This window comes from Lygodium microphyllum, chromosome 18 (genome assembly GCF_053477565.2).
Source record: "Lygodium microphyllum isolate KBCC chromosome 18, Lygodium_microphyllum_v1.1.10, whole genome shotgun sequence".
NCBI classification, from domain to species: domain Eukaryota; kingdom Viridiplantae; phylum Streptophyta; class Polypodiopsida; order Schizaeales; family Lygodiaceae; genus Lygodium; species Lygodium microphyllum.
In genome coordinates, this window is record NC_141152.1 from 75,819,034 (window position 1) to 75,846,612 (window position 27,579).

General features: G+C 42.6%; 1 protein-coding gene across 1 annotated transcript; it reads right to left on the bottom strand.

Annotated features, from left to right (window-relative positions):
* Window positions 1-20,343: 20,343 nt before the first annotated feature.
* Window positions 20,344-23,137, bottom strand: LOC148021036 (putative 12-oxophytodienoate reductase 11). Its single transcript, XM_087698882.1, has 5 exons — window positions 22,890-23,137; window positions 22,242-22,382; window positions 21,829-21,959; window positions 21,354-21,533; window positions 20,344-21,162 (listed from the first exon to the last, which is right to left on the bottom strand). The coding sequence occupies exons 1-5, from the start codon at window positions 23,018-23,020 to the stop codon at window positions 20,546-20,548; spliced, it is 1,200 nt and encodes a 399-aa protein (XP_087555008.1). The 5' UTR covers window positions 23,021-23,137; the 3' UTR covers window positions 20,344-20,545.
* Between the last annotated feature and the right edge of the window lie 4,442 nt (window positions 23,138-27,579).

Here is a 27,579-nt window from a genome sequence, read left to right on the forward strand (position 1 = left end):
CAACTGGCAAAGGGGCCCTACTGTACCTCCATCAGGTAAAAATTCTCGACTTGACAGCAACTCCCTTGGTTTGAGGGCGTCTGTAGAGAGGCCTTGCGCTGCATCACATATGGTAGATGCGAATGCCATGGAGCTTGGAAGCAATGTGGCACCTGATGAGCTACCTAAGTGATGTGGAGATGCAGTAGTAGAACAGTCCTCAGCTGTGAGCTCAATTGGATTGGAGAGAGAAAAAATAAGAGGTTTCTCATTGAGGGCTGTTGGAGCATCTGAATTACCAACTACATTTTAAGGTTAAGCTTGTCTAGTGCGCAGTAGTCTACTGATCAGCAAGAGCTGCATGCTTTACAGCTATCTGAGCATGTATAATTGTGTACTTTGGAGAATAACCATCAGTATTCAATATGGACAGCAAGAAAGAAATGCTTCAGTTTTTTTTCTACGGACTATGAAAACAATTCAGCAAGTTATGTTTACTTTCTGCAACAAGTCCTGAGCAGTAAATTCAAGGGTATAATTGGTATCAATATTTGAAGCTTGTATTTGGATCATGGTTGCAGCTGCAGTCAGTTGAAGGAATACTGAGTATTTACTTCCTACATGTATTGGATCTTATGCAGTCATATAGGCTGAAATCTGTGCAGTTTTTTTTTTTTGGAATTGAATGTACTTGTGGATTTCAAGGGTTCTTATCATAGATGTCGGTAGTGTGGCACTAAATGGTCAGTGATAGACGTGTGCATACTCAAGAGCATTGTATGCTCAAGTTTGACTTCTATGAGGCTGATTTGACATACTACTGATTGCAGTAAAAACTAGTTGTACTACAGATCATGGAAGCGTATTGCCTGCTGGCATTTTTGGAAAATTGACTATTTTTGCAAAACTTAAGGCTTTAAAATGGCAAACACATGAGAGAAGGATACTATCACTCAGATAGTTGGTGAGAAGCTAGACTATAACAATTTCGTTCTATGGAAATTCAGGATGTCTAATTTTTTAATTGGAAGAGGCTATTGGGACCTAGTCATAGGTCTTGAAGATGAGCCCAAGCTACCGGAAGATAGACCTCCAACATAGGATCAGTTGAAGGCACACAGGACTTGGTTGGAAAAGGCCAGCAAGGTCTTGCATTGGTTGTCACTATGTGTGTCAGACACAAAGGCTATGCAAATTGCAAATTGTACTTCCCCAAAAGCTGCTTGGGACTTATTGATGAAGAATTATGGGCATGTCACTCATGCAAGAAAGACACAACTGAAGCAAAAGTTCAACCACATATCCAGAAATGGAAGGTCTATTGAGGACTATGTCAGTGAGATCAGATCCATTGCAGAACAACTAGGATCAATTGGAGCTGAAGTTGAGGATGATGATTTGGTAGCTACTACCCTCCATGGACTTGGACAGCAGTTCATGCAGAAGCCTATGAAGCCACACTTGGATGCAGTGATGAGGATCTTGAGATATGTAAAGGCTACATCAGATTATGGTCTATTCTATGAGCATGGTAAGCCTTTGGAGCTTACAGGATATACAGATGCTGACTGGGCAGGAAGTACCTATGACAGGAGATCTACTAGTGGGTATGCATTTTCCATTGGTAGTAGTATGATCAGCTGGAGCAGTAAGAAGCAACCTACAATTGCACTCTCTAAAACTGAGGCAGAGTATAGAGGTGCTGCACTAGCTGCATGTGAGGCAGCATGGCTCATGAAGCTTCTTGATGATTTAGGCATGCAGGAAGTCAGGCCTGTCACACTCTATTGTGACAACATGAGTAGTGTGCTCCTAGCCAGTAATCCTGTCTATCATGCTAGGACTAAGCACATTGAGGTACACTATCACTTCATCAGGGAAAAAGTGATTGCAGGTGACATTGATTTGGTCCACGTGAGGACAAAAGACCAAGTTGCAGATATCTTTACCAAGTCATTGGGTAAAGATAAGTTTGTGTATTTCAGAGAGTTACTTGGAGTCAAATATCCTACTTGAGCTTGAGGGGGAGTGTTGAGACTCAAGCTCATTTGTCTTCTGTCAGTTGTTTACCTTAGTGAATAAGGTTAAGTCACACTGACTTAACCATGATTAGATTTAGGTCAGTTTATCTTTGAGTGTGGATTGTATATACAGTTGACTTGTGAGTGACTGTGTGTGGATAATGGAGAATGAACTGAAGGGAGCTGTCTGCTACCCTTGGACCTGAGCCTTTGTCTCCCACTTCTCTCTCTCAGAATCTTAATAATCTAAAGGGCGGTATCCACTGTATTCATCAATGGAATACGAAGCGAGGAGCTCTACAAAGCCTTGGCCGGCAACTCAAGCTTGCAACGAGACGCATTGGCAAGGGTCTTTGAAGAAGCTATTAGAGTGGATGACCAGGTTAAGGAAAGAGACTCCAGAGGATCAAATCGAGAAGAGTCTAGTGCCAGGAGCTCTAAGAGAGCCCTAGCACCAAGTGAGAGAGTAGACTCAAGCACTCAAGACAAGGGGAAGGGCACTGAGCAGAGACAAGAGCTAGCTGAGATTAGGATGTGGACATAGCCAAACTACAGGAGATGATGAGACAGCCAACGTGCTCACATGCCTAAGCTTGCCCACATGAAACATCCCATCTCAGAACCACTCAAACCACAAGAGACTCAAGTCACTAAATCCATGGAACCTCTAGAGCCTAGCTCAGCAGGGCATTAGCCAATATATTAGCCAAAACCGCAACCTGTTACTAACAAACCGACCCCATCTAGTCCCAGTGATGCCCCCCCCCCCCAACTCTCAAATGTACCAAGTAGTGCCTCACTTGTAGCCAAAACCACGCCCATCAAACATAAGGCCAAGCTACAAACTCATGAGCAAACCAAGCAACAACCATTAGCTAGTGACCTCTCTAGCACTATCAAACCTCAACCACTTGTCGGGCTTAGACCCTCTTATGAGCAGCACTCAATTCTAACCTTTGCCATAGACTTAGCTGAAAATACTGGGGATGACTTGGTTGCTTGCCTCCAACACTTGGATGCTACTTTCATGACATTGGCTAAAAGCTACGATTGACTAGATCTAGGACTTTGGAAGAACCTATAGCGACAAAAGTGCAAACGCTCCGTTGCTCTTGGGAGGAGTCAAAATTTGTATTCGTTAAAGCTTCCAAAGCAACTGCAAAGTTAATTGCAACCGAGGTATCCAAGGAATAAGCAACCAAACAGCATCATCACGTTTGTATAGCAAGAGAACGATTATGGCCACGAACTAGGAAATCAAGAAGTTGCAATGGCTTGCTGACAACAATTCCCCCTTTTTGTAGAAATGGTACACTCTACAATTGTAATGGGAGCTAGAGGGATGCCAAATAATGACCAATGCTGAATAGCAACGTACAATCAAAGCATCTAAATATGACCCACTCCAACTTCATATAGGGTGTTGACTACCCTCTGTAATCAACCCATGGATGACCACATTAAAGAATACCCTTATCTAGATCGCATCCTCACTGAGGAGGAGTTGCATGTTGCCAGTAGAGTGGCCTCTGGTGACTTCTTACTTGATGTCCTCACTTACATTACACATGTGGGCATTTGCCCTTTTGATATGGACCGGTATTCTCGATTAGAATGTAATCTAAGTTTCTATGATTGGCTCATGCGAAAGTAAAACACTAAGATCATGTGTTAAGGCCCTTCATCCTCTAACCATTTCATCCTAGGAAGGATTCTTTCATTGCAAAGGGGGAAGGGGTAAGTTGAATCAAACCAAATAGGGGTAAGGTGAATCAAACCAAACACACAGAGAAAAAAATAAAGAAAAAGCACACATTCCAAGGGTAAAATGCAACAACTTGTGATTAAGAAAAAGGTCGATAAAAGTTAAAATCAATAGACTACTGGAAGGAAAAGTCTACTTCTGCATGCAAGAAATTCAGTTCAACAAGCATGTAGTCATTTTCTGTTGCTTATTCTAAAATCCACTGATGGTGAATATGGCTTCATGACAAGCACCCATCATGGTAGGCCAAGACAAGGCTAGAAAATTGCCTTTTTCAAAGGAAGAACAAGAAAAGTACGGACTTTTGGTGGAAACACGAGCCTTCAACCAGTTCAAATTCTTGCATACCTTCAACCTAGATGATGTGGCCATTGAAGAACGGGCAGTAATGCAAATCATCAAGCAATGCAATCTACAAAAATATGTGGAAGTAGTGAGCCGGGGGGTGGACTACTTCCACTTTGCAGAGTTCTTGAGGACTTTCCATAGAAATTGCGGCACCATAACCGTGCATGAGGGGGAGGGAACTTGCCAAGTGCAGATTGAATTGACCCCGGAGCTAGTGGAAAAGGCATTGGACCTAGTAAACAAAGTAGAAAGGAAGCCTAAAAGAGACGTATATGCCTTGCTAGGGATGGACAAGGTGAAATTCCACACCAGCGATGGCATCAGCTTGGCATACATTCGTGATCCCGAAATCCAACTCCAAGTCAAGATGGTGCACGTGTTATTTTCTATCCAAAGATACAATTCCATCATGAGCCACATCAACATCCCCCGGCTAGTGCATGTCACAGCAAAGTCACTGGTGTTGAGATATCGAGCTCCACTCGTGATACGCCAGGGTGACCGTTGTGCATTTATGTCACCGACGTGTTAGTTGCAGATGCGGTTGGTACACCGCCCATGAATAATAGCTACATGATAGCTATCCTTATCTACTCTAGTTCGTGGCTCAGTTAGTATGCCACCTTAGTTAGTTGAGTTTGGTTTGAGACCCATATAGAGGGTTCTTCTATTTCTTTGTACTTGAGTACTTTTGGCTTACACAACTAAGAAGAGGAAAACTGTTTTCAGCCTCCACCCTTGTGTGTCTTCCCCCATTGTGAAGCAAGAAAGCTTCAAGCGAGACTCCTTCCTTCTCTCCCACAATCTTGACATGGTATCAGAGCCTTGTTCGTGGTAAGGAGCTCAAGAAAGCAAGCCAAGCTCGCGGTGTTCTGGTAAGAGGAGCAGTGTTGCTTTCATTTTCTGTTTTGGGAGCAGATCTCTGCAGGTAGCACAGCCGGAAAGTGCAGGAGTGCATTGTCTCAGGTTGAGACGCCCTTCGCGGTGAAGCAAGAGGGCAGTATATGCTGCGGGAGAGGGCTTTAGCCCTTGGCGACCTTGTTTTTTTTAATTGAGGCCATTTCGGGGCCTGTTTTACAGACGGAAGTTTTCTGCACACACTCAAGAAAAGGCTCAGTTTTATGCTGTGCGACCACTGTTCTACAGGTCGGTGAATAGTTACAGTAAAAATTGCATTGTATGCTTGTGCGCAAAGACATTGGGAGTTACAGAATCATCCCTATTGCCTGTTGATGCAAAATCGTCACTAGGAAGTGACTGTGTGGTCAAATACCACTTTCGCCAGTTTTGCAGATTCTCCCTTGTGAGGGTGAAGCTGTGGTTTTTGCAGTGACAGAATTTTTTGCAGTCTTCTGTAATGGCATCTGATTCTCTTTCACAGATTGTCACTGAAAAGCTTGACAAGAACAACTTCCAGGCATGGAAGTTTAGAATGACGAATTTCCTTATGGGAAAAGGATATTGGGAATTTGTTGCAGGAAATGAAGAAGAACCAGTTCTTCCTGATGTTCCCAATCAACAACAAATGCAGGCATTTAAAACATGGCATGAGAGAGCCAGGAAAGTTATGTATTGGCTGTCTATCAGTATTTCAGACTCTATGATTGTGCATATTCAGGATGCAAGTACGCCAAAGGAGGCATGGGATACTTTGTCAAAAATGTATAGCACAAATACGCAAGCCAGGAAAATGCAGCTCAAGCAAGAGTTGCATAATGTGCAAAGAGAAAGTATGAGCATCAACGACTACCACATGAAGGTGAAGAAGATTGCAGATGCACTTGCTTCCATTGGGTCGCCAGTGGAAGATGATGATTTAGTTTCCGTGACCTTGAATGGTCTAGGAAAGGATTATGCACAGTTTCGGACATCCATTTCAGTTCGTGAAAGATTTCCTGATTTTGAGGAGTTGATTGCTCTTCTAATTTCTGAGGAACAGAGAAATGGTGGTGCATCTTCTTCAGGAGGAACTTCAAAAGAAGCTGTCTTCTACTCAAATGCTGGAAGAGGTAGAGGCAGAGGTAGAGGAGGCCGATTTGGAGGCCGTGGCAGAAATCAGAATATGCAGCAAACTCAAGAAAACCAGTCCTATGGAGGAGGACGTGGTAACTCTAGAGGCAGGGGGAGCCAAAGAGGTCGTGGTGGATGGCAAAGAGGCCAAAATGCAAACAGTAATGTTGAATGCTACTACTGTGGTAAAATGGGTCATATGGCTAAAGACTGCTATAAAAAGCAGAATGACATCATGAATGGAAAACTGCAACAAGGGAATTATGCATCTTCTAGTAGACAGGGTGATGACAGAAATGAGCATTTGTTCATGGTGCAGCACATGAACAATTCTATGACAAGTGCAGAAGAAAGCAATGATGTATGGTATGTTGACTCAGGTGCATCAAACCACATGACAGGTCATGCAGAATGGATGGAGGATGCAAAGAAAATGGAAAAACCAGGATTTGTGGAGACTGGTGATGATACTGCACATCCTATTGTGCAGATTGGAAAAATTCCCTTGTCTATGCAGGGTGGGAAAAAGAAATACCTGTCCGATGTATTTCATGTCCCGAATATCACCAAGAATCTGGTTTCAGTTGGTCAAATGGTTGAACAGGGCTTGCAGGTCAGATTTAATCCTCATGGATGCTTTGTTGAGGATATGAAAAATAAAGGTCGCTTGATAGCAAAAGGAAAGAAGAAGGGCAGAATGTTTACATTGGATGCAGACATGTCTGAATTGAGTGCAGCAATGTTTGCACATGGGACCGGTGTAGTTGCAGATATTGATATCTGGCATAAACGCATTGGTCATGTTAATGTACAGCGACTTAAATCAATGCAGGCCCAAAATATTGTTGCAGGATTGCCCAAATTCAAGGTTGCAGAAATGCATAAGGTATGTGAAGCCTGTCAGTTTGGAAAACATGCAAGGAAACCATTTCCTAGACATGTTCAAGAGAGTGAGAAGCCATTGGAATTAATCCACTCTGATGTGTGGACTACTAAAGCTGCATCTCTTGGAGGCTGTCATTATTTTGTCACTTTTATTGATGACTATAGTAGAAAAGTTTGGGTGTATTTTATGAAAAAGAAAAGTGAAGTTTTTGGGCATTTCAAAACCCTTAAAGCTATGGCTGAAAAAGAAACAGGTCTGCAAATAAAATGCCTGAGGTCAGATGGAGGGGGAGAGTACCTCTCAAATGAGTTTGCAAAGTTCTTGCAGGAGCATGGCATAAAGCAGCAATATTCATGCAGTTATACCCCACAACAAAATGGAATTGCAGAAAGGAAAAACAGGCATATTGGAGAGGTATCTCGTGCCATGCTCAATGAAAAAGACTTGCCAGATTTTTATTGGGCTGAAGCAGTTGCTACAGCAGTCTACATAATGAACAGGACTCCCACTGCAGCAATACATGGAATGACTCCAGAGGAGAGGTATACTGGTAGGAAACCAGATATTTCTCATTTGAAAATTTTTGGTTGCATTGCCTATGTACATGTGCCAGATGAGCTGAGATCCAAGTTGGATCCAAAAGCTGAGAAGTGCATCTTTATTGGTTACTCTCTGTAGCAAAAAGGGTATAGATGCTATAACCCTTCTACTCGTAATTTTACAGTGAGCAGAGATGTTGTTTTTGATGAGATGAGTAGCTGGTATAAACCAGTAAATGTGATTGATGATGTAGATGCACAAAATGGTAATGCTGCACAGAATTCACAGCAGCAGTCACAAAATATTAGTGGACCTGGAGCGTCCTCTAGCAGTGGTTCACATTCTTCGCCATGGACAGGCAGATTGAGATCAGGAGAATCTTCTCAAAGTAATGCAGATAGTGGTATGCAGGTATCACGAAAAGGAAAAGAGAAGGTTGATCAGCCCATGTTTGATGTGAATGCAGGTCACTCTTATGTGGATGGTGAATCCAGTGGCTCAGAACAGAGCATTGATGATGAGTTGGGTATTCCTTCTATTGTTACACCTGGAGTAAGGAAGACCAGGGATGTTTTGAGAGCACCTGGGAGTGAACCCACTTTGCGCAGGTCTACCAGAGTTAGGTATCCTGTGGATAGGCTGAAATATGATGGATTTACAGCCATTCACTATGCATATATGGTCAAAGTGATACAGGAACCAGAACCCACATCTTTTGAGCAAGCCATGGGAAAAGAAAAATGGGAGAAAGCCATGGATGAAGAAATGGATGCCTTGGAAGCAAATGCTACATGGGAGTTGGTACCTTTGCCTAAAGATAAGAATGCAATTGGTTGTAAGTGGGTTTATAAGGTGAAGCACAACGCAGATGGTTCTGTGAACAGATACAAGGCAAGATTAGTAGTCAAGGGCTATGCACAAACATATGGCATTGGCTATGAAGAAACATTCAGTCCAGTTGCAAGGATGGCAACCGTAAGAGCAGTCATTGCTATGGCTGCATCAAAGGGATGGTCTTTACATCAGATGGACGTAAAGAATGTCTTCTTGCATGGTGATTTGCAAGAAGATGTCTATATGGAGCAGCCACTAGGTTATGTGCATGCTGTTCATCCTGAGTTTGTTTGCAGGTTGAAGAAAGCCTTGTATGGCTTGAAGCAAGCACCTAGAGCATGGTTTGGCAAGATAGGACAGTATCTTGTCACTATTGGCTTTCAGATTTCCAAGGCAAATTTCTCACTTTATGTGAGAAAAATAGAGAAAGATATTATGCTGCTTGTCATTTATGTTGATGATTTGATTATCACAGGTGGTAGTGATGAAGATATCCTTCATGTGAAAATGCTATTGAAGCAAAAGTTTGAGATGAAGGATTTGGGAGAGTTGCGTTATTTCTTGGGCATTGAGGTGATTAGATCACCAAGTGGGATATGGCTCTTGCAGAGGCAGTATGGATTGGACATGCTATCCAAATATGGGATGACATACTGTAAGCCTATTTCAGTTCCTTTGGAGCAAAATGTGAAGTTGAGCGCAGATGCAGGTGAGCTTCTCGAAGACCCTACTATGTACAGACGCATAGTAGGAAGTTTGATTTATATGACTATTGCCAGGCCAGATTTGAGCTATGCTGTTGGATTGGTAAGTCAGTTTATGCAGGCTCCAAGGAAACCACATTTGGATGCAGCTAGACACATACTCAGATATGTGAAGTCCACATTGTAGTATGGACTATTTTATGAGACTGGGGTTCAGATACAGTTGCATGGATACACTGATGCTGATTGGGCTGGTAGTATTTCTGATAGATGATCTACCAGTGGATATGTGTTCTCTTTTGGGAGTGCTGCAGTCACTTGGAGCAGCAAGAAACAGCCTACAGTTGCCTTGTCGAGCACAAAGGCTGAGTACAGGGGTGCAGCAATGGTTGCATGTGAGGTAGCTTGGTTGCATAAGCTACTTTATGATATGCATCAGCCTACAGATGGGCTAGTTGTCATTTATTGTGACAACATGAGTAGTATACACTTGGCAAATAACCCAGTCTATCATGCTAGAACAAAGCACATTGAGGTGCATTATCACTATGTGCGGGAGAGGGTTTTACTAGGTCTTATTGATCTAGTTTATGTCAGCATAGAGGATCATGTAGCTAACATATTTACGAAGGCATTGGGCGCAGAGAAGCTGCGCAAGTTCAGAGACCTGCTTGGTGTGCAAGAATTGGGATTGAGCTCGAGGGGGAGTGTTGAGATATTGAGCTCCACTCGTGATATGCCAGGGTGACCGTTGTGCATTTATGTCACCGACTTGTCAGTTGCATATGTGGTTGGTATACCGCCCATGAATAATAGCTAGATGGCAGCTATCCTTATCTACTCTAGTTCGTGGCTCAGTTATTATGCCACCTTAGTTAGTTGAGTTTGGTAGCTCTTGTGTGGTGGAGGTGGTGGTGGTGGTTTGAGGTGTAAGAGTCGAAGGGAGGGGGTGCAACGGGGCCTTGCCCTTTCCCGCAAGGACTGGGGCTACTTCAGTGCTACCGCTTGGTTTGCCTTCATGCTTGGGCTCAAGGTGGCCATTCCTCTGGAACTATAAGCCTCCTCCACAGACCTGTATGCATGGCCTTCGCCATGTCTTCATCCTCCTTTATTTTTAGCTCTTGTGCCTCTCTCTCGGCTCTTCTCTTTCTCTCATTTTTTGGCCCTCTTGGACTCTTTTTGGGCCTTCCTCAACTCAGCCCATTCCTCCCTTGTTATCGTTTCTTTTGTCTCCTTTTGCAACTTTGGTGGGGTTCCCTTCATCTGTGCCTTCGGCTCTCCTTGGCTAAACTGCATCTCCTACTCTTCCTTATCACTTATAGTTCTTTCGCTTGACTGTACATGTTCATGGTGAGGTAGTCAATCAAGGGTTTCCCCTACTCCCTCTCCACCTTCCTTTGTGTCCTTCAAGGCTTCTTGAATGATGGCCATTAGGATCCCACCAAACCTGATGGTAGATGTTTCGGAGGAGGACTTCATTCCAACTGATCTTGTTGTGGAGTTCGGGGATTCTCTTTCATTGAGCTTTCAATAGTTTTGCGCAAAAAGGCATTCCAATCTATTTTGTCTGGGGATCCTGCTCTGATGCTCTCCAATAACGGCACCCCGATTTAGTTCATAAGATTATTGTACCTTTGACTAGAGAAGAGAGTATGGACCATCTTTACCTGCATCTTGATCTTAGGATTTGGAATATCCACTAAACTGACCCCATCCATTGTGTGTACAACAACCTTGTTCATCCCTAGCATGTTGTACACGTCCCTTTTTGGGCGTCGCTTGGTCCCACTAGTTAAGCCTAGGGCCTTCTCCACCACCTTAGGGCTCAATTCCACCTCTACTTGGTGGGCTTATTCCCCTTTCCTAATTGTCACCATGCCATAGTTCCTTGGTCCCGCTAGTTAAGCCTAGGGCCTTCTCCACCACCTTAGGGCTCAATTCCACCTCTACTTGGTGGGCTTATTCCCCTTTCCTAATTGTCACCATGCCATAGTTCCTTTCAACATTGAAGCTCCTTAGAAACTCTGTGCATTTTTTGTCACCTGCCCAACCTTTTCTAGTGCTTCTGCAGGTTGCATTATTCCATGAGTCGTTTTATGGGTGGCTCTTCCATGATGACATCCTCTAGGTTCACAGCATGCTTGAATGTGAACTGGCTGTAGCCCCTCATTTCTATTGTCAATCCATACTTAGCTTGCTCTTCCTCCGTGAACGGAAGCTTGCTACCTTTATCTTGCCCTACCATTTTAGGTTCTTGTCATATATTACGGCTCACCATTAGTATTCCTAAGACATTTTCTTGCTGGAAAATATACAAGAATTGATCATGCTTTTATGGCAAGAAGAACATGCTCTAAGCAACAAAAATAATTTCCCCTTGAGCAGTTCTATTCATTTCCAAGATCTTATGACACTTTTCCTTGATTTCACCTTTCTTCACCTTTACCCCCTCCCCCCTTGGGAATGAGAAGAATCCTTCCCAGGATTGGACATGGGAGAGGCAATACATTTGAGCACCGTAGGGTGCTATTTACTTGGGCATCAGTCAATTATAGAAATCAAGGTTGTATTCCAATTGGGCATGATGATCGAGATTACAAAGGCTAATGCATACTTGGGTAATGTAAGTCAGGACATCGGTTAGAAAGTCACCTGAGCTAATGCGGCTAGCCACATGTAGCTCTTCTTTTGTAAGGATACAATCAATGTAAGGATGGCCCAAGACCTGGTCGTCTAGGAGTTTGGAGAAAGTGGTGGCCAAGACCCTAAACGAGGTCGGTGCTACGTAAGTCGAGAGTTGTACTCAGTTGCTTGACGTGTTGTTGCTCAGCATCATTCATTATTTAGCAACCCCACCTCTCCCATTGGATGTCAAGATTGTGGGAGAGAAGGAAGGAGTCTCACTTGTAGCTTTCTTGCTTGCACAATGGGGGAATACACACAAGGGTGGAGGCTGAAAACAGTTTTCCTCTTCTTAGTTGTGTAAGCCAAAAGGAACTCTAGTACATAGAAATAGAAGAACCCTATATATGCCATGGACACCACTCAGCTCATGTCCATGATGCAGTTCCTAGTCACAAAAGTATGAGAGATGGCACCTAGGACAAGAGCCAAAAGATTGTCTGCAGCAGATGCCAATTCCAAGTAGGACCCAAAGTGGCAAAAGCTGGAAGCGTCCACCACAGCACTGCCAACGATGCCCCCGACCGTAGACTAGCCTATGTGGCTGAACTTCTAGCCCAATTAGAGAGGGCCAAGGAAGAGAAGAAGGTCATTGTTGTGGAGCTAGAAGTTGAAAGAGAGGTTGCGGTGGCCCTATGACTAGAGCTGACACGGCAAGCCTTTGAGAATTAGAAAGAAATTCAGAGCTTGATAAAGCAACTCAATGCCCAAGAAAAGAAGGCTCAAGAAAATAAAGATTGCCTAAGGCAAAGACTAGAGGATGAAGCCTAAGACTTGGTGGCGGAGTAGCAGGGCCACAAGTGGCTCATCCCGCAATATGTTGAGCTCCAGCAACAAATGGCACGGGTGGAAGCTATGCATGCAGAACTACAGGGAATCCCACAAGAAGGAGACCATGCACCAAAAGAACAACTCCAAGAACATGAGGATGCCCTGGTATTCCAACTGTGGACAGCAATGGAACAGCAAAGAAGGCTGGAAAGAGAAATAGAAGCCATGTCAGAAATGAGGGATGAGGCCATCAACAAAGCCACATGAAGCCTACAAGATGACCTGAAGAAGGCTAGGGAGGAAGTGGAGGCACTAAGGCCATGGCCATGACCGAAAGGAAGCTGCACTGGGTAGAGCTTGAAAGTTGTGCGCAAACTGGTGAAGATCTATTAGAATGGATTGCAAAAGCCTACCAATAGTACTCTGTGGTGGCTGAGCAATGTAGGAGGATGATCGAGGAGCAATTGAACTATCGGGATAAGGAGAAGACCTAGATTATGGAAATCTGGAGCAAGCAACAATAGGTGGTAATGATGATGTCTTAGGAGATGGAGAGGGGTAAGGAAAACATGGAAGAAAAGGCACAGTAGTGGGAGGAACACAACCTTGAAAGAGTGCGGGGACTGACAGAACACTTGGCAGTATCAGAATGTGAGAGGCTGCTTGCAGAGTCCAGAGCTGAGGTTGCTGAAGCATGCTCCAACACGCAGAGGAAAGCCTTTTTTAGCACTGTGCTTCATGTCACACAAGTTGAAGGCGAGGACTCCGTGGAGAGAATGAGGAGGAAGCTAGAACTGACAACCAGAGCTTTAAGATATGGCATGTAAGAGTGCACACTTCCAATCAGCATGGGCATAACCAAGGAGTAGCAACATAGCTACTTTCGACAAGCTGGCATCTCCACCGATGAGCTCATGGAACTTGGATTCGAGGAACAAGAGCAGCCCACCCACCCCCTATCCAAATCCCTATGGAACAAGACACCGAGAAGGGCCCCTACATTCAAAGAAGAACCGCAAACCAAGGAGGCTAGTCCACCCTTACCTAATCTACCCCTAGAAGAGCCGAAGGGTACCCAGGTTCCCGAGCGCGTTATTGTTGCAAGAACAAGAAGATGGGAACTTGTGGAGCAAGCCCAATAGAGGGCGCATGCACGGCCAGAATAGTTTCCTGACGAGCCCATGCCGCCACGCGAGGATCACTACTAACTGGCCGCAAGAGCTAACTATTTGGCAACAACAAGAGCTCCAATCCCAACCCTTTGAGTTCTCTTTCCTCTACCCACGGGCCTTAAATTGAGTCTTACCCCTATAAGTAGTGGAAGGAATCATTCATTTGGGCAATACCCCAGCAAACCGATGGGTCAAGGAGCGAAGCATCATCATCACCCAATGGAGGCAGAAGCCCACGGACTACTGGTAGGACAAGGTCTATCAAGTTCCCAAAACCATCCGCTATGAGGCGCAACCAAAGTAGCGGAGGAGGATTTGGGAAACAAATTTTCATGCTTGGATGGCTTTTTGTGGCACGCTATAGGAAGAACGGAATGATCCCACCTACATGCCCTACCCTCACAGACACGAAGTGGATTACGATAGGGGGGTGCATGGCATGTATGACTTTCCGAAGATCTATAATGTCAATGCAGCAACTCCCGGGGGATGCATGACCCTTAGAGTAGGGGACTTTTTCCCTTCTATTAATCGCTTCCTCGAGGATTTCTCTTCCTGCCTAGACCAGCCTTCATAACCACTTGTAATTACCTGAGGATCATTAGGTTTCTACTTAAACAAAAGCCAGTAGCTGAGGAAGCCCACCTCCCCCCGCTCTTTTTTGACATTAACTTAGGAATAGATAGTTGTGCTATGGCTAGGCTCATGATGAGGGCAACCCTGCTTCCCTCGTTTTGCATGGGGATCCTTGAAGACATAAATGATAGCCACTTTACAAGGTGCAACTGACCTTTTTTGTCAACCACACCTCTCAATGCGAGAGCTAACATCAAGGAATACCTGCAGAGTCGCACCTTCTTGACAAAATCCCTAAGACCACCTCACAACTTGTCCAAGGAAGATCAGGTTAGATTCTGAGAGCACCCCTGTGGCCAAAAAAAAAAAAAAAAACTTTGCACACCACAAATCACTGCACCTAGTGTTTTCATACCTAGCCCTACCCCCCACGACACATGCTTAGGGCACAACAAGGGTAGGACACACCTAGGGAGGTACCACTCAAACATGCCACCCTAAGCTCCACGCACCACACCCTTCATCTCCACCAATTGGATCCTCAAATGTGGGACACCACCAAGGGCTTGCCCAAGGTAGACCCATCTCCCAATTCCATAATATCGGCACCATGCACTCCACGGTCAAGCAGACACACCCCACGTAGTGCACCTTCTTTTCCTTCTAGGTACAATCGAAGGCCTCACCACTAGCTTCAAAGACCCCCTCATCCATGCAATGCCCTCCCCATCCTACACCATGTGCCATCAGAAAAATCACAACCAACCAAGGGGCAAACGCAATAGCCACGATCAAAACGTGAATGAAGAAGCTCATTTGAAACAATGCAGGTGAACTCAGTCACAAAGAGTTACATGATGGATCCGTCTAACACCATCTTAAATTTCAAAGAAGGATCTATCCACATGCCATCCTCCAAGCGTGGATCCATCTAACACATTTTGAATTTCAAAGATGGACCCGCCCCTCAACATCCCTCCAATACCAGGACCCCTACCCAACCCAAGGGCCTCCCAGTTCCATAAATCCCTCTAACAGTCCATAAATCCCTCCAACACCAGGGCCCCTAACCAGTTCAAGGGCCTTTCAATTCCATAACTCCCTCCAAGTGGTCCAGAGATTCCTCCAACAACACTCCCCCACCACGATATGTCCACAACCTCAAGAAACCCTTGGCATCCCAGCATCACCATCCCCCTCACCACCAGCAACAAGTGCCATGGGACTAGCACTCGTCTAGGAAGGGGATAATGTTAACTCTCATACAAATAAGGTGAAAAATCGAAAAAATCTAAAGTAGAAGATAAGGCCAAGGCAAGAGTAAAACGGGAGAGAAATATGGAAACACAAGAAGCGCAGAAAAGTCCTGAATCAAGGAGGAAGGTGCACAAGAAAAAGCACAAGTCAATGCTTTTGTAAAAGAATGCAAGGCGCACTATGATTTATTTTAAGAGTGCCCCGGGCTCTCGTGCAAATTGTAATGGTAGATGGATGGTAGGAAGGAAGCTAGGAAGATAGAAGGACAATGGAAAAAAGGGCCTAGGCTATGGCTGACCATGTAAAAAGGGGATGACTGCCCAAATGGGATTTAGGGCTTATATATAAAGTTCAAAAGATGAATGAGATCTCATTCTTGTGTGTGACCAAAAGTAGCTCTCTTCTTCTTCTTTCTTGCTTTCTTGTGCTTGTGCTTGAGAGAGGGAGTGTGAGAGTGTGAGGGAGTGTGTGTGTGTGAATGAGGGACCAGGGTGGAGAAGCTCTCCATCTTCTCCTCTCTTCTTCTCTTCTCTTCTCTTCTCTTCTCTTCTCTTGCTTAGGGCAATGGATCTTGGAGCTTGGAGCATGGAGCTTGAGGATGGAGCTTGCTTGAAGATTGCACTTGGATCGTGGAGCTACCAGAGTGCTCGGGAGCGGAGGCAACTTGATCGAGCATGGAGGTAAGCTCACTACACTCGTAGAGATGGATAGCGTGTCGGCTATGTGAGAGGTATCCATTAGTGCTCGGCTTGGAGCACTTGAAACAATAAGTGGTCCATGGGTCTTGGCAGTTAGAAGTAACGTGCAACATGCAAGCCAAAAAAAAAAAAAGAACGAGCCTATTTTTTGGATTATTATCCACAACATGATGTGCAAGAAGCAATTGCACATTTGAATTGCCAAGAGGTCACATCAATTGTATTACTTTGCCATGTAAATCCATAGATTTGTAATGTTGTAATAGACTCATGTGGTAAAACCATAAAGGTTCTATTCTATTCTCACCATAGGAAAAGCATGTGATAAGAGATGACTAGTCTTTTGGCCCAAAAGATGGATTGGATGCCCACAAGGGATGGGGAAAGCCTAACCCCAAAAAAGTATATAAAGAGGATGAGAATGAATAGAATAAGCTATTCACGTGTGTGCAAACTTTGTGCACTTGCCTTCTTTCTTTCATAGTGAGAGAGTGAGTGAGGGTAAGAGAGAGATTGAGAGCAAGAGAGTGAGAAAGTGAGGGTGAGGGACCAAGAGGGTGAAGCTCTTCTATTCTTCTCTCCAAGCACTCTCTCTTGCCATACCCATGCTTTCTCTTTTGCATGTGAAGGCTGTAGAGGGTTGAGGGATGAAGGAGCACACACTTGGGTTGTGAAGTGTACAAAATACATCATTCATGGGATTGAATGAAGGCCAGGCCACTCACTACAAACAAATTTTGATCCATGTGGAGAGGCTATGTGAGAGGTAGTCATTGATTAAGTGGTCAAAGCTCCTAAAATAATAGGAGTGCATCCAAACATGCCAAATATGTTGAGTGTGTGTTGCCGAACACAAGAACACACATAACAATAGATATGTGTTGCAAGTCACAAGGTATCTAACACATGTAAGAACAAGTACCTCATCTAAATAACCTCAAGGACAATAAGACACGATGGTTTTCTTTGAGAAAGTCTATTTATTCAATCTTTCAAAAAGTTGCTCACACATGACTCACTCCAGACTTTTTGCTCACATAGTTATTCTCTCTCTATGGTGAAGATTCATTTGCAAACTCTTAGCCCCTCAATTATTGGCCCCTCTACCCTAATTCTATCTACCTTCAAAGCCACTAGGTAAGATGGAAACCTTTTAGAATGCAAAAGAGTTGTGTTGTGCATGGTTTCAAAATAGAATCATGGCCCTCATCTCCTTTCCTCCTTTATCCTGTTCTTCTTCCATCCATTTAGTTTACCCAAGGCTCTTGCAAAAGTGATATTTGTAAATCCTTATTGCGCCTAAAAGAAGAGGACTTGCATAGAAAGCACCCATACACAATGAAGTTAACATCTGTGCTAACAAGGTCCCAAACATCTTAGCTCTAGAAATTGATAGTAAGGGAGTGATTAACCTTCCATCTTCAAGCCAACAAGTCCAAGTTTCTTAAAAGGATATGTGGTTGTTGGATCCTTAGGACCAATGCAAGCAATCAACAATTGGACTCATCCCAAGGTCCAACAAAAATGCTGAAGTGAATGTGATAGACTCGAAAGGGTATTGCTTGGTATCTAAGGCTAAGAGCTAAGTGGTGAAAAAGGCTAGGCACATTGTTGCTTCATCACCTTAAGTGAGGGAGCTTCGAGGGGCTTTGGTCTAGTAAATCCCTTGGTGGGCCATGAAGGGCTATAGGACTTCGTGATCCCAATCTCCTAAATAGGAATGGAGGACCTTGAATACTAGTCAAGAGGTGGAACAACCTTGAGGGGTCTAGAGTCCTTCTAGGGACTAAGAATGAATCCTTGTGAGGATGGCAATGAGGAACTTGAACCAGAAAAGAAAATATTTTCCAAGGTTTGTGATTTGTGTGTTGTGCTAAATAATGTGTAATGAACCTTGTGTAATAAGATAGTAAACTACTTTTATATGTCTAACAAAGTGGTAGCATAAAGTACTTTTATATGTCTAACAAAGTGGTAATAAGATAGTAAACTACTTTTATATGTCTAACAAAGTGGTAGCATAAAGTACTTGGATAATGAAAAAAAATTTGAGTACATGTTGTAGAAAACAAGTGGATGGTGGTCCAAACAACCCTATCCTATGGGCAAGTGGATCCAATATGTCAAGTGAATTTCTATATGACTATTTAGGATTAGAGTAGATCAATCATAACTACCTAGATTATAGGTTAGAGCCCAATCTAATATTGCTTTAGGGGAATGGAGTTCTAGTTATAATGGTTGTGGAAGTTTAAAGGCAGCCCGACTCGCTATGAAACAGGTGTGGTGTTAACCACTCTTATCTTTAATTAATCATTTCTAGATTGAGGACTTGAAATTTTGTTGTGAGGTAGACTTTAAGGCTAGATGACCAGCTAAGTTCACACATCTAAATTAGATTTGGATGGTACAACTTGTGATGAGGTGCCCCAATCACTACTAAACATTGCCTCCTCTAGCCTACTTAGGGGTGGGTACATTAAATTATTTTCTTATAATATCTATAATTATAGAAGTACTCAAAAACTTGCCAAATAAATCTTAAATCAAGATATCATTATAGTATTCAAGTACTTTCCTTATCAATTTCGTTTGTGAGTTTCCACATCAAGGACCACAGTCACATTAAGCACCACCAAATCCTCCAAGATTTAGTTTTAGCAATCAATGAAAGAGTAACCAAAGTGCTAATTAATACTACTTTCTTGACAATGATTAAGGTGGGATTGTGGATAACAATCAATAAAGTAATATGAGCAAAGAAACTTGCCAATGTATGTTATGAACCAATAAGAGGAGACAGACTCTGATTATGCCCTCTACAAGAGCCTCACCCTATTCAAGAAGTGCACATAGAAGATGGAGCAAAAGTCCCACCCTATTCAAGAAGTGCACACAGAAGATGCAGCAAAAGAATATGTAAAAAGGAAAGAAAAAGTGAGAAGAATAGCATATCTAAATTAGGCTTCAAAGAAAAGATGGCTCTCTTTAGTGTGCAAATTTTTTGAAAGGGAAACGTTCCATTGAGGCCTTCCAAAAGTTGAGAAAGCAAAAATAAGATTGCAAGTGCGGGACTAACAAAAATGTTGTTATTCATAATCTTAAATGGCCTCTTTCTTTTTGTGCATAAAGATTTTTGTCCAAATGTGTGTGTGTGTGTGTGTGTGTGGTGGGGGGGGGGGGGGGGGGGGGGGGGGGCGCAACTAGGACTTAAAGCAAGGAGGTTTGATGGGTTAGGAAGAGGAGAAGGTTTAGATTTTTATGCATCATATATCTATATATATATATATATATATATATATAAACACATGCATACATACATATGCATATGCATGTATGTATTGACTTATTTATTTATGTTTATACATTTTTGTGTGTTGCATATATTTTGAGAAAAAAAATAAACTTAACATATAATTACATTAGGTTTTTTAGGATGGCAAGGGTGATTACTCTCTCTCTCTCCAAATTTTTTGGGCCATTAGGGGCATTAGGTGGCAATTGGGATTAACATTACACACTTTTTAGTTGGTAAAGCTTAAGCTGAATACTCTATGTGTGTATGTGTATGCGTATGCATATGTGTATCATAGTGAAACCCGTTACCCTATTGTTCGAATGAACACACACACACACACACACACACACATTCATTTTCCATGAGTCACTTTAGGACTCAAGGATTAAGATTTTGAGAGGGAAAAGTTTATGTTCTAGGGGGTTGGGAATCTAGGGCAAAGGCATTTATTTTTCAGAGGGAGAGAGGGGTGTACTCACACACACATGTGCATGCATGCACACATACACATGCACGTGCACGTACACACACACACCCCTTGTGTTTTTGTAGCCTTTTGACTCCATGCATCATTTTCTATGTATCTTTTAGTGTGCTTAGTGACCAAAAGGCCCTTTGCAAGTATTTCAATTCATTAATTTAAACTTCTTCATGAGAGAGGTGGGGGTTGGTTGGGGGGTTTAGGCTTAGGGCATGGTAGAACTCGACTACCGACAAAATTCAATTAGATATCAAGTATTCAAACAGTGTGATTACATGTGAATAAGATTGGCAGAACTATACAATGTCATTGAGAGAGATCTTAATGGCTGAAGAGTACTTTGTCTTGCATTATAATCAATCATGAAGCCAATTATTGTTTGAACGTATTCACAGACAGGTCCCTGATACGAGGGTTATTTTGGGTATTTCCACAGACGATAGATAAGGGCATTGTTGGTAATTTTTCCTAAAGACTGTACATTATAAGGCACTACTTTGATTAATTTGCATAGCAGAGGCACTCATTTAACCAAGAGACTTGGATTTGCCTGCAAGTCTTCCAAGAATGGGTAATCTATATATCCTACAACTGGGTCTTGTGTATAGAAAGTGTCTCTCACATATCTGTTGAGAGGAGCATCGACCTTAAATCTTTTGGGCAAATCTGGGTTTGCCAAGAACCAGCGTCCAAAGACCACCAGGTCTGCACCTCCTGATTGAATTACTTCATTACCATTTTCGCGGGTGTAGCCACCGGCCACTAAGAAGGTTCCTTTAAAAGCTTTTCTTGCAGGTAGCAGAGTCTGATGGGTCTCAATTTCCACACCACCTGTCTTGACCCTGGGTTCTATGTAATGAGCATACAGGATATTGAACTTGTTCAAAGCATTGGCCATGTACAGTGCTAACTCCTCTGGATTTGAAGCTTCAGCATCTGAATGCGACCCATAAGGTGATAGCCGGATGCCTACCCTCCCAGGACCAATTTCTTTTGCAACGGCTTCTACCACTTCTAATGGGAATCTGCACCTGTTCTCCAAAGAGCCACCGTACTGATCTGTTCGATCATTGACACTGTCTTTCATAAACTGGTCAAGTAGATAGCCATGGGCGCCATGGATCTCTACACCATCAAAACCTGTCAAGGACGGAAAGAAAGAGAAAATGCAGAGTCTTTGAGACTGACATAGGGCATAGAACAGTCATTGTCACTGCATTTGCACCAAAAATTCCAATCACATGATCCTCTGCATTCACTACTTGCGACTTTATTTCTCATAACTGCTGATTGCTAAACATTCGGTAGAAGCAGGAAAGGGTTTAGCACACCTGCAGACATGGCATTTCTAGCTGCAAGGCGGAAGTCATTGACAACTTGTGGAATCTCATCTGTTCTCAATGCACGTGGTTGAGAGTACTCTGCAAACCCTTTGCCTGATGGCAGAAAACCTTTCCCATTTAACTTCTTATTTGTCGATGACATTGGGGGTTGACCATCAGGCTGGTAATCTGCAAAACAAGGTATCATCCTATCACGTCAGCAGACCCTGGTTGCTAAAACATGAGCAGACCAACTGTCTTGACATCATCAATCCCAACATGAGCCTTATGGGCTTCATTTACGTAAGAGACAACCAAATAACCAACATGAAACCCTGATGCAACAACCTGTATAACAAGCTTAATTATACCTCTGGCAGGGAAGCCTATCTACAGAGTAGTAGCCTAGTTATAAAGATGCCAGCTCTGTAAAAGTCAGTAGCCTATTTGCAGAGGAGTTACAGCAAGGACTTGCGTAGAATACCTGTAATAGACACCCTTCCAACGTGCCAGATTTGAAGAAAGAAGATGCCCCCTTTCTCATGCACGGCCTGCACAATGGGCTTCCATGCCTCAACTTGCTCATCAGTCCAAACTCCAGGTGTATGAGGATACCTGTCACAACATATTCCAAACAATCCCAGTGAATGGAAGAACAAGGCCATGTTTATTAACATGCTCTGCAATACAACTGCAGCAATGATTTGCTGATGGTTTAGCCTTGCAACTTTTGACTTGCGCTTTGGTACCAAAGACCATGAGATCTGTAGTATGTAAATTTCATGTGAATAATTTGAATCAGTTGTGCTCTTAAGCCGTCGTAAGAAGTTACCCAAACAGTACATAATCTGACATTGATGAACAATGCATCCTTTAAGGAAGAAGAGGTGAATTTACCCTTGTGCAGTGTTGGACACTCCAGTGGCTTCGGAGATGAGAAGCCCTCCACGCGTGGTGCGCTGGCCATAGTAAACGGCAGCATGTGGCTGAGGCACATGGCCATATGATCTACACCTTGTGAGTGGAGCAAGGACCACCCTGTTGAAGGCAGTAAGAAGCACCATTTGTTGGTTGTACAAATACATGATATCATATGAAGAAGGGGAGGCAAATGAAGCTATGGTGGAATGATCGTCATTGTACATGTGATGCCTCGTAAACTAAGGGTCTCATAAAAGCATAATTTCAAAATTTTGATGCCAATGATGGTTTTTGCAGCTGCAGGTTACTAAGACAACTCATAGCCTGGTATGTGATGCCTCCAGAGCAGAAGCTCAAGATGGGTATGTGATACCTCAAGAGGAGAAGCTCATGATGTCACACCAGAAGGACAAAACAAGGGAAAAGAGAGGTTGAACACTAGAAGCTAAAAAGCAAAGGGAACGGAATTTCTTGAGATGGCTTTACAGAAGCATTTAGCTGAATTGTACGAATTATGAAATGAAATCGTTAAAGGGATGTGAGAAATGGATAATCCGATGCACGAGACGGTGGAAACAGCAAGCCACAGGCAGAATTAGTGTAGCAGTGTAGACATAGCTGTACCTGTGGGAAAGGTGAAAAGGGCCCATCTGGTAAGGGGTCAGGAGGGGGATGGGGTGGGGCGATTCGGGGATGGGATCTTCCTCGTGACCGCCTGCGCCGATGGCGAAAGGGCATTGATCAAAATGGAACATTGTAAGGCCGAGCGAGCAGCGATCAGAAGTAATGGAAGAAAGAGATTATGCAGTAGAAAGGCCGGATACAGGGGAGCTGCTGCTGCTGCAAAGGCAAAAGACAGATATGGAGCTGCATATAAAGAGAGAAGAAGCAAAGTTGCAAACAACAACAACAGCAACAATATGAATATCCTGCATGGTCCCTGTATCGCGATACCCACTTACCAAAAACACGATGTCATAAAAAAGCATCAGAATCTGCCCTTATGACTGGGCAGTGGGACGTTCTTCCAACCATCATCATCATCAATATTGCTATTGCTGTCCCTACCACTACCACTTGTAGTGGAGGGCGGGCTCGTGTGACAAAATTGACCTGTGGCGCTCCAGTGGCATTGTGGTCCAAAATGGTTGAAAGTAGATCCTTCTGAACCCGAAACTCTTTCCTAACATGATCCGGTGACTCCAAACGCCAAGTTACACAAGTGTGAGTTAGACCAATACATTATGCACGCGCTGTGAGCAAGCCACGGGGCACAAGAGGGATATCTAAGGCATGACGGCCTGTGATATGACATGACATGGAGGGTGCAGGCTGTGACGCGATGGCGTCTTCTTGGCATATCTTTCGAGTTGGCTTCTGCTGTGTGTTTTTAGACGCGATGCAGTGCTGCATGCCCGCAGGCCATGTTACGCCCGCAGGCCATGTTACTTGTGTGGGTTTCTGTGCTACGGACCCATGGGACCAAGTAGGCATCGTGACACTTGAGCCACCTTATCTTTGGCGATAGTAGAAGACCATCATCGAGTTTCGACCAATGAGGTGATGTGACTACAAAGGGATTGCCCATCTAAGAGCCATGTTGCATCGAGGGCTCCCCCTGCCACCCTACCAGCCCTCGAGTTGTATCGACAGATTATTGGGGGAGAGGGTTCACAGGAACCCAACTAATATTGATCCTCATAGCGCTAGGCCCAACATGACCCTTGTGAGTTTAGGGTGGGTTTAGACCACGGTGTAGGCAAAAAGCTTCGTTGCAACATCTTTCACTTGCACATTCCCACCAAATGATAGAGGCAAGAAGGTAGGGTGATGATCAATGCACATGCACCATGACTACTAGCAAGATCAATGTAGCTCTGCATTACCACTCAAAGAGAGTGATAGAGGTAAATTTTTAAAAGAGAAGTGAGTCACAGAGAGAGAGAGAGAGAGAGAGAGAGAGAGAGAGAGAGAGAGAGAGAGAGAGAGAGATTTCCACTAGTCAAATGCTGCCATGCAAGAAACATACCCCTACAAGCTTCTCTTGCATCCACCCATCTGAACTTGGCCTTACATAGGTCCCACACATATCTCTATTAGAAGCAAATTGATAGATATTTTATTATGCATTTGGGGATGTGGTACAAAGGATTTGAGCTCACGCACCATTATTACTTAACCCAAACCCAAACCACTATGCCATGACCCCATTGTCCACATATGTCTCTATTGGAATACAAATTTCCAAAATAAATCATATAACCATGGACTATGCACAATAACGCTTAACATCGCATTTGTTTTTAATGTGTTTGTTTAAACTAGTTTTGTTTCTTTACAATGTGTTGTTTGATGGTGATGTGAAAACTCCTACAAAGTGGTCATTAGAATAGTTAACTTGAATGCCTATGTATATTGTGCAAGAAAATTCATAAACAAAGGCAATTTAAATATGAATCTAATTGAACAAACTAACTTTTGATACAATTTGATGATGATGAAAAGTGTGAAGAGTACACTGCTACACAATAATGTTCCTTGACCCTAGTTAGAGTATCCGAAACAGTAAACTTGGCATAATATCTATCTACATGGGTACCATACAAGAAGTACCATGGAGAGTTGGTATAAATCTCTCCAATTGAGAAAAAAGCAAGGGCTATGCCAATCCCTCACTACACATAATGTGTATGTGCTTTAGAACACCTTCAACAAACAATACTACATCACGAACCTGATGTTCTTGGCCTCAAAGATTCACATGCAAATTTTTACCCTTGTTCTATAGAAAGTTCAATGGCAAAAATGCCTATGAAGTCTACTAGTAAAACCATGAAATTTCAAAGCATGCATGGTTTAATTTGCAAGAAGATAATAGTATGCAGTTTAGAGATAAGTTACTAATCTAGGGAAGCCTGTGTCATTACCTATGGCAACTCCATTTACACATACATTAGCCAATTAACTTGCAAATATAAACACTAAAGAGTGTCAACAATAGCTACATCTCAATAATGGAGGCTACAATCTCTACAGAGATGAATAAGAATTGACATTAACTTTAGTCACGTGTGTGTGTGTGTGTGTGTGTGTGTGTGTGTGTGTGTGTGTGTGTGTGTGTGTGTGTGTGTGTGTGTGTGTGTGTGTGTGTGTGTGTGTGTGTGTGTGTGTGTGTGTGTGTGTGTGTGTGTGTGTGTGTGTGTGTGTGTGTGTGTGTGTGTGTGTGTGTGTGTGTGTGTGTGTGTGTGTGTGTGAAAGAGGGAACTTATACATTGAATCTTCTTTTGAACTTAGAAAGAGCTTTAAAGAAATACTTACTAAAAATAGATTAAGTTAGCTCTTAGAAGTTATAGCAAGTATTAATTATGATCAAAGCTATAGAGAAAATACTATTAAACTACTACTACAAAAGGTTTGCTTAGCTTTGTTGAATCTTAGCTTTGGCGTTAGGCTTTTTTCTTTAAAAGTAATGAGATAGAGATATATTAATCCAAAAGTAATATAGTTTTTTTAAATGTGCAAATGATTATTGAATTATATGAAAAAATTACAATGATAATTACAAAAGGGTAATACCAACACCTTTAGTAGAAGGGTAATACCAACTATTGATATATATTAATAAAAAAGTTAAAGAGTTTACTTAGCTTTGTTGAATCAAAGTTTTGGCTTTATTATTAGTTGCACAATGCTATATTTGTAGAATGCCTATTGGGACCTTAGGAGCCCTATGGTCAATTGTCATTATACTACCATGACGTTGCAAGGCTTATAAAGTCATGAGAAAGTGCACGCTGTCTCTCTTTCATAAAAATAGAGCTCCAGGACCTGCATTGTTGGAGTGTAAATACACACACACCCTTTCTCATTCAATCAATCATACTTGCGCAAATCAATAGGTTTAATATTTGAAGTTAAGATATATTCTTCCTTGCAATTCCTCTTTCTTATGACCTTTCTCAATCAACCATGATGACATATTAGATCTCGAAAACTCACACACCTCCACTTTTCAATTTCCCTCTCAAGCACTATGTCATTTGTCATGAAAATCTTACCTTTGATATTAATAAACTTTCTATTTGTTGTACATTCATTTAGGCTTATAACTCAAGCAAACCTTTCAACTATCTTCAAAGAAAAAATTGAATTGGACATTTTTGTTGGGGAAGGGGGGGGGGGGGGGGAGTGTATATACTTTTTTCATTCTCTATCATTATCAGGACCGAAAATGGACTCAAACACTGGTTCTAAGGCTCTAGCCGGGGCTCCTACATATACTAAACAATCCCCATAGCCTCGTGGCCAAGAGCATCTGGATAATAATATGAACTGCTCTATGTAAATACTATGTTTGTAGACATGAGTGTCAAACTGTAGTCCAATAGTTTTCCCATCTCAATTCCAAGCATAGGGAGCTTTCCATAGATAGGTGACTACTTCACCTCGATTTACACATATAGAGGGAACCAGTTGAATGCTATGGCCCCTATGACTCTCCTACACCCTAGGGATTGTCCTCAAGATGCGCCATCTTAACACATAAAAAACAATGAAATATAACCTCCTCTTTTGATTCTACATGATCTAGGAGATAGATTTATTTCCTCACACAACTACCCTAGACAACTGATCTAATGTACAACAAGGGAAACCTCTTTCACTCAATCGTGGGCAAATAATGCGGAAGACAAGTACCATGCATCCAGGAGTTGATCATTGATACCATGTTTAATGCATATGCAATGTGGAATGTCCTAGCATGCTCAAACAATCTTTGTATAACAACCAACCATGTGTCGTACAAAGCCAATCTTTTCATGCTTTTCTCTAACACAATGGTGTGATGAGGAAACAGAACTGGGCTATCCCATGCCTCTTCTCCTTTAGATATTCAATGAAACCTAAATGCTACACTTCAATGTGTGATCATTCATTTTTTAAATATAAAAACTTGACATTTCAATCATGTCCTTTGACATTCATCCATTATGTGGAGTGTTCTTTAAATTATGTGTCATTTTTCCATAGATTCACCCCCTAAACAGGCACTTTAACACATAAATGGGTGTAGATTGAGGCTAACCTCATGCTTTACAATCCACCATATCTGAACATTCTCTACTAATTTTTTTCATTTTTCTAGATTCAAATTCTATTTTCTTCTTTTTTTTCTATTATTATTATTATTCTCAATTATTTTTTATATAAATGCTAATAATTTTACACTTTTTTGTCATAAAAAAAGAAACATAGCCATGGCAACCAACATGCATTATTTTGCCCCACATGCACCATTACTTTCACCAATTTT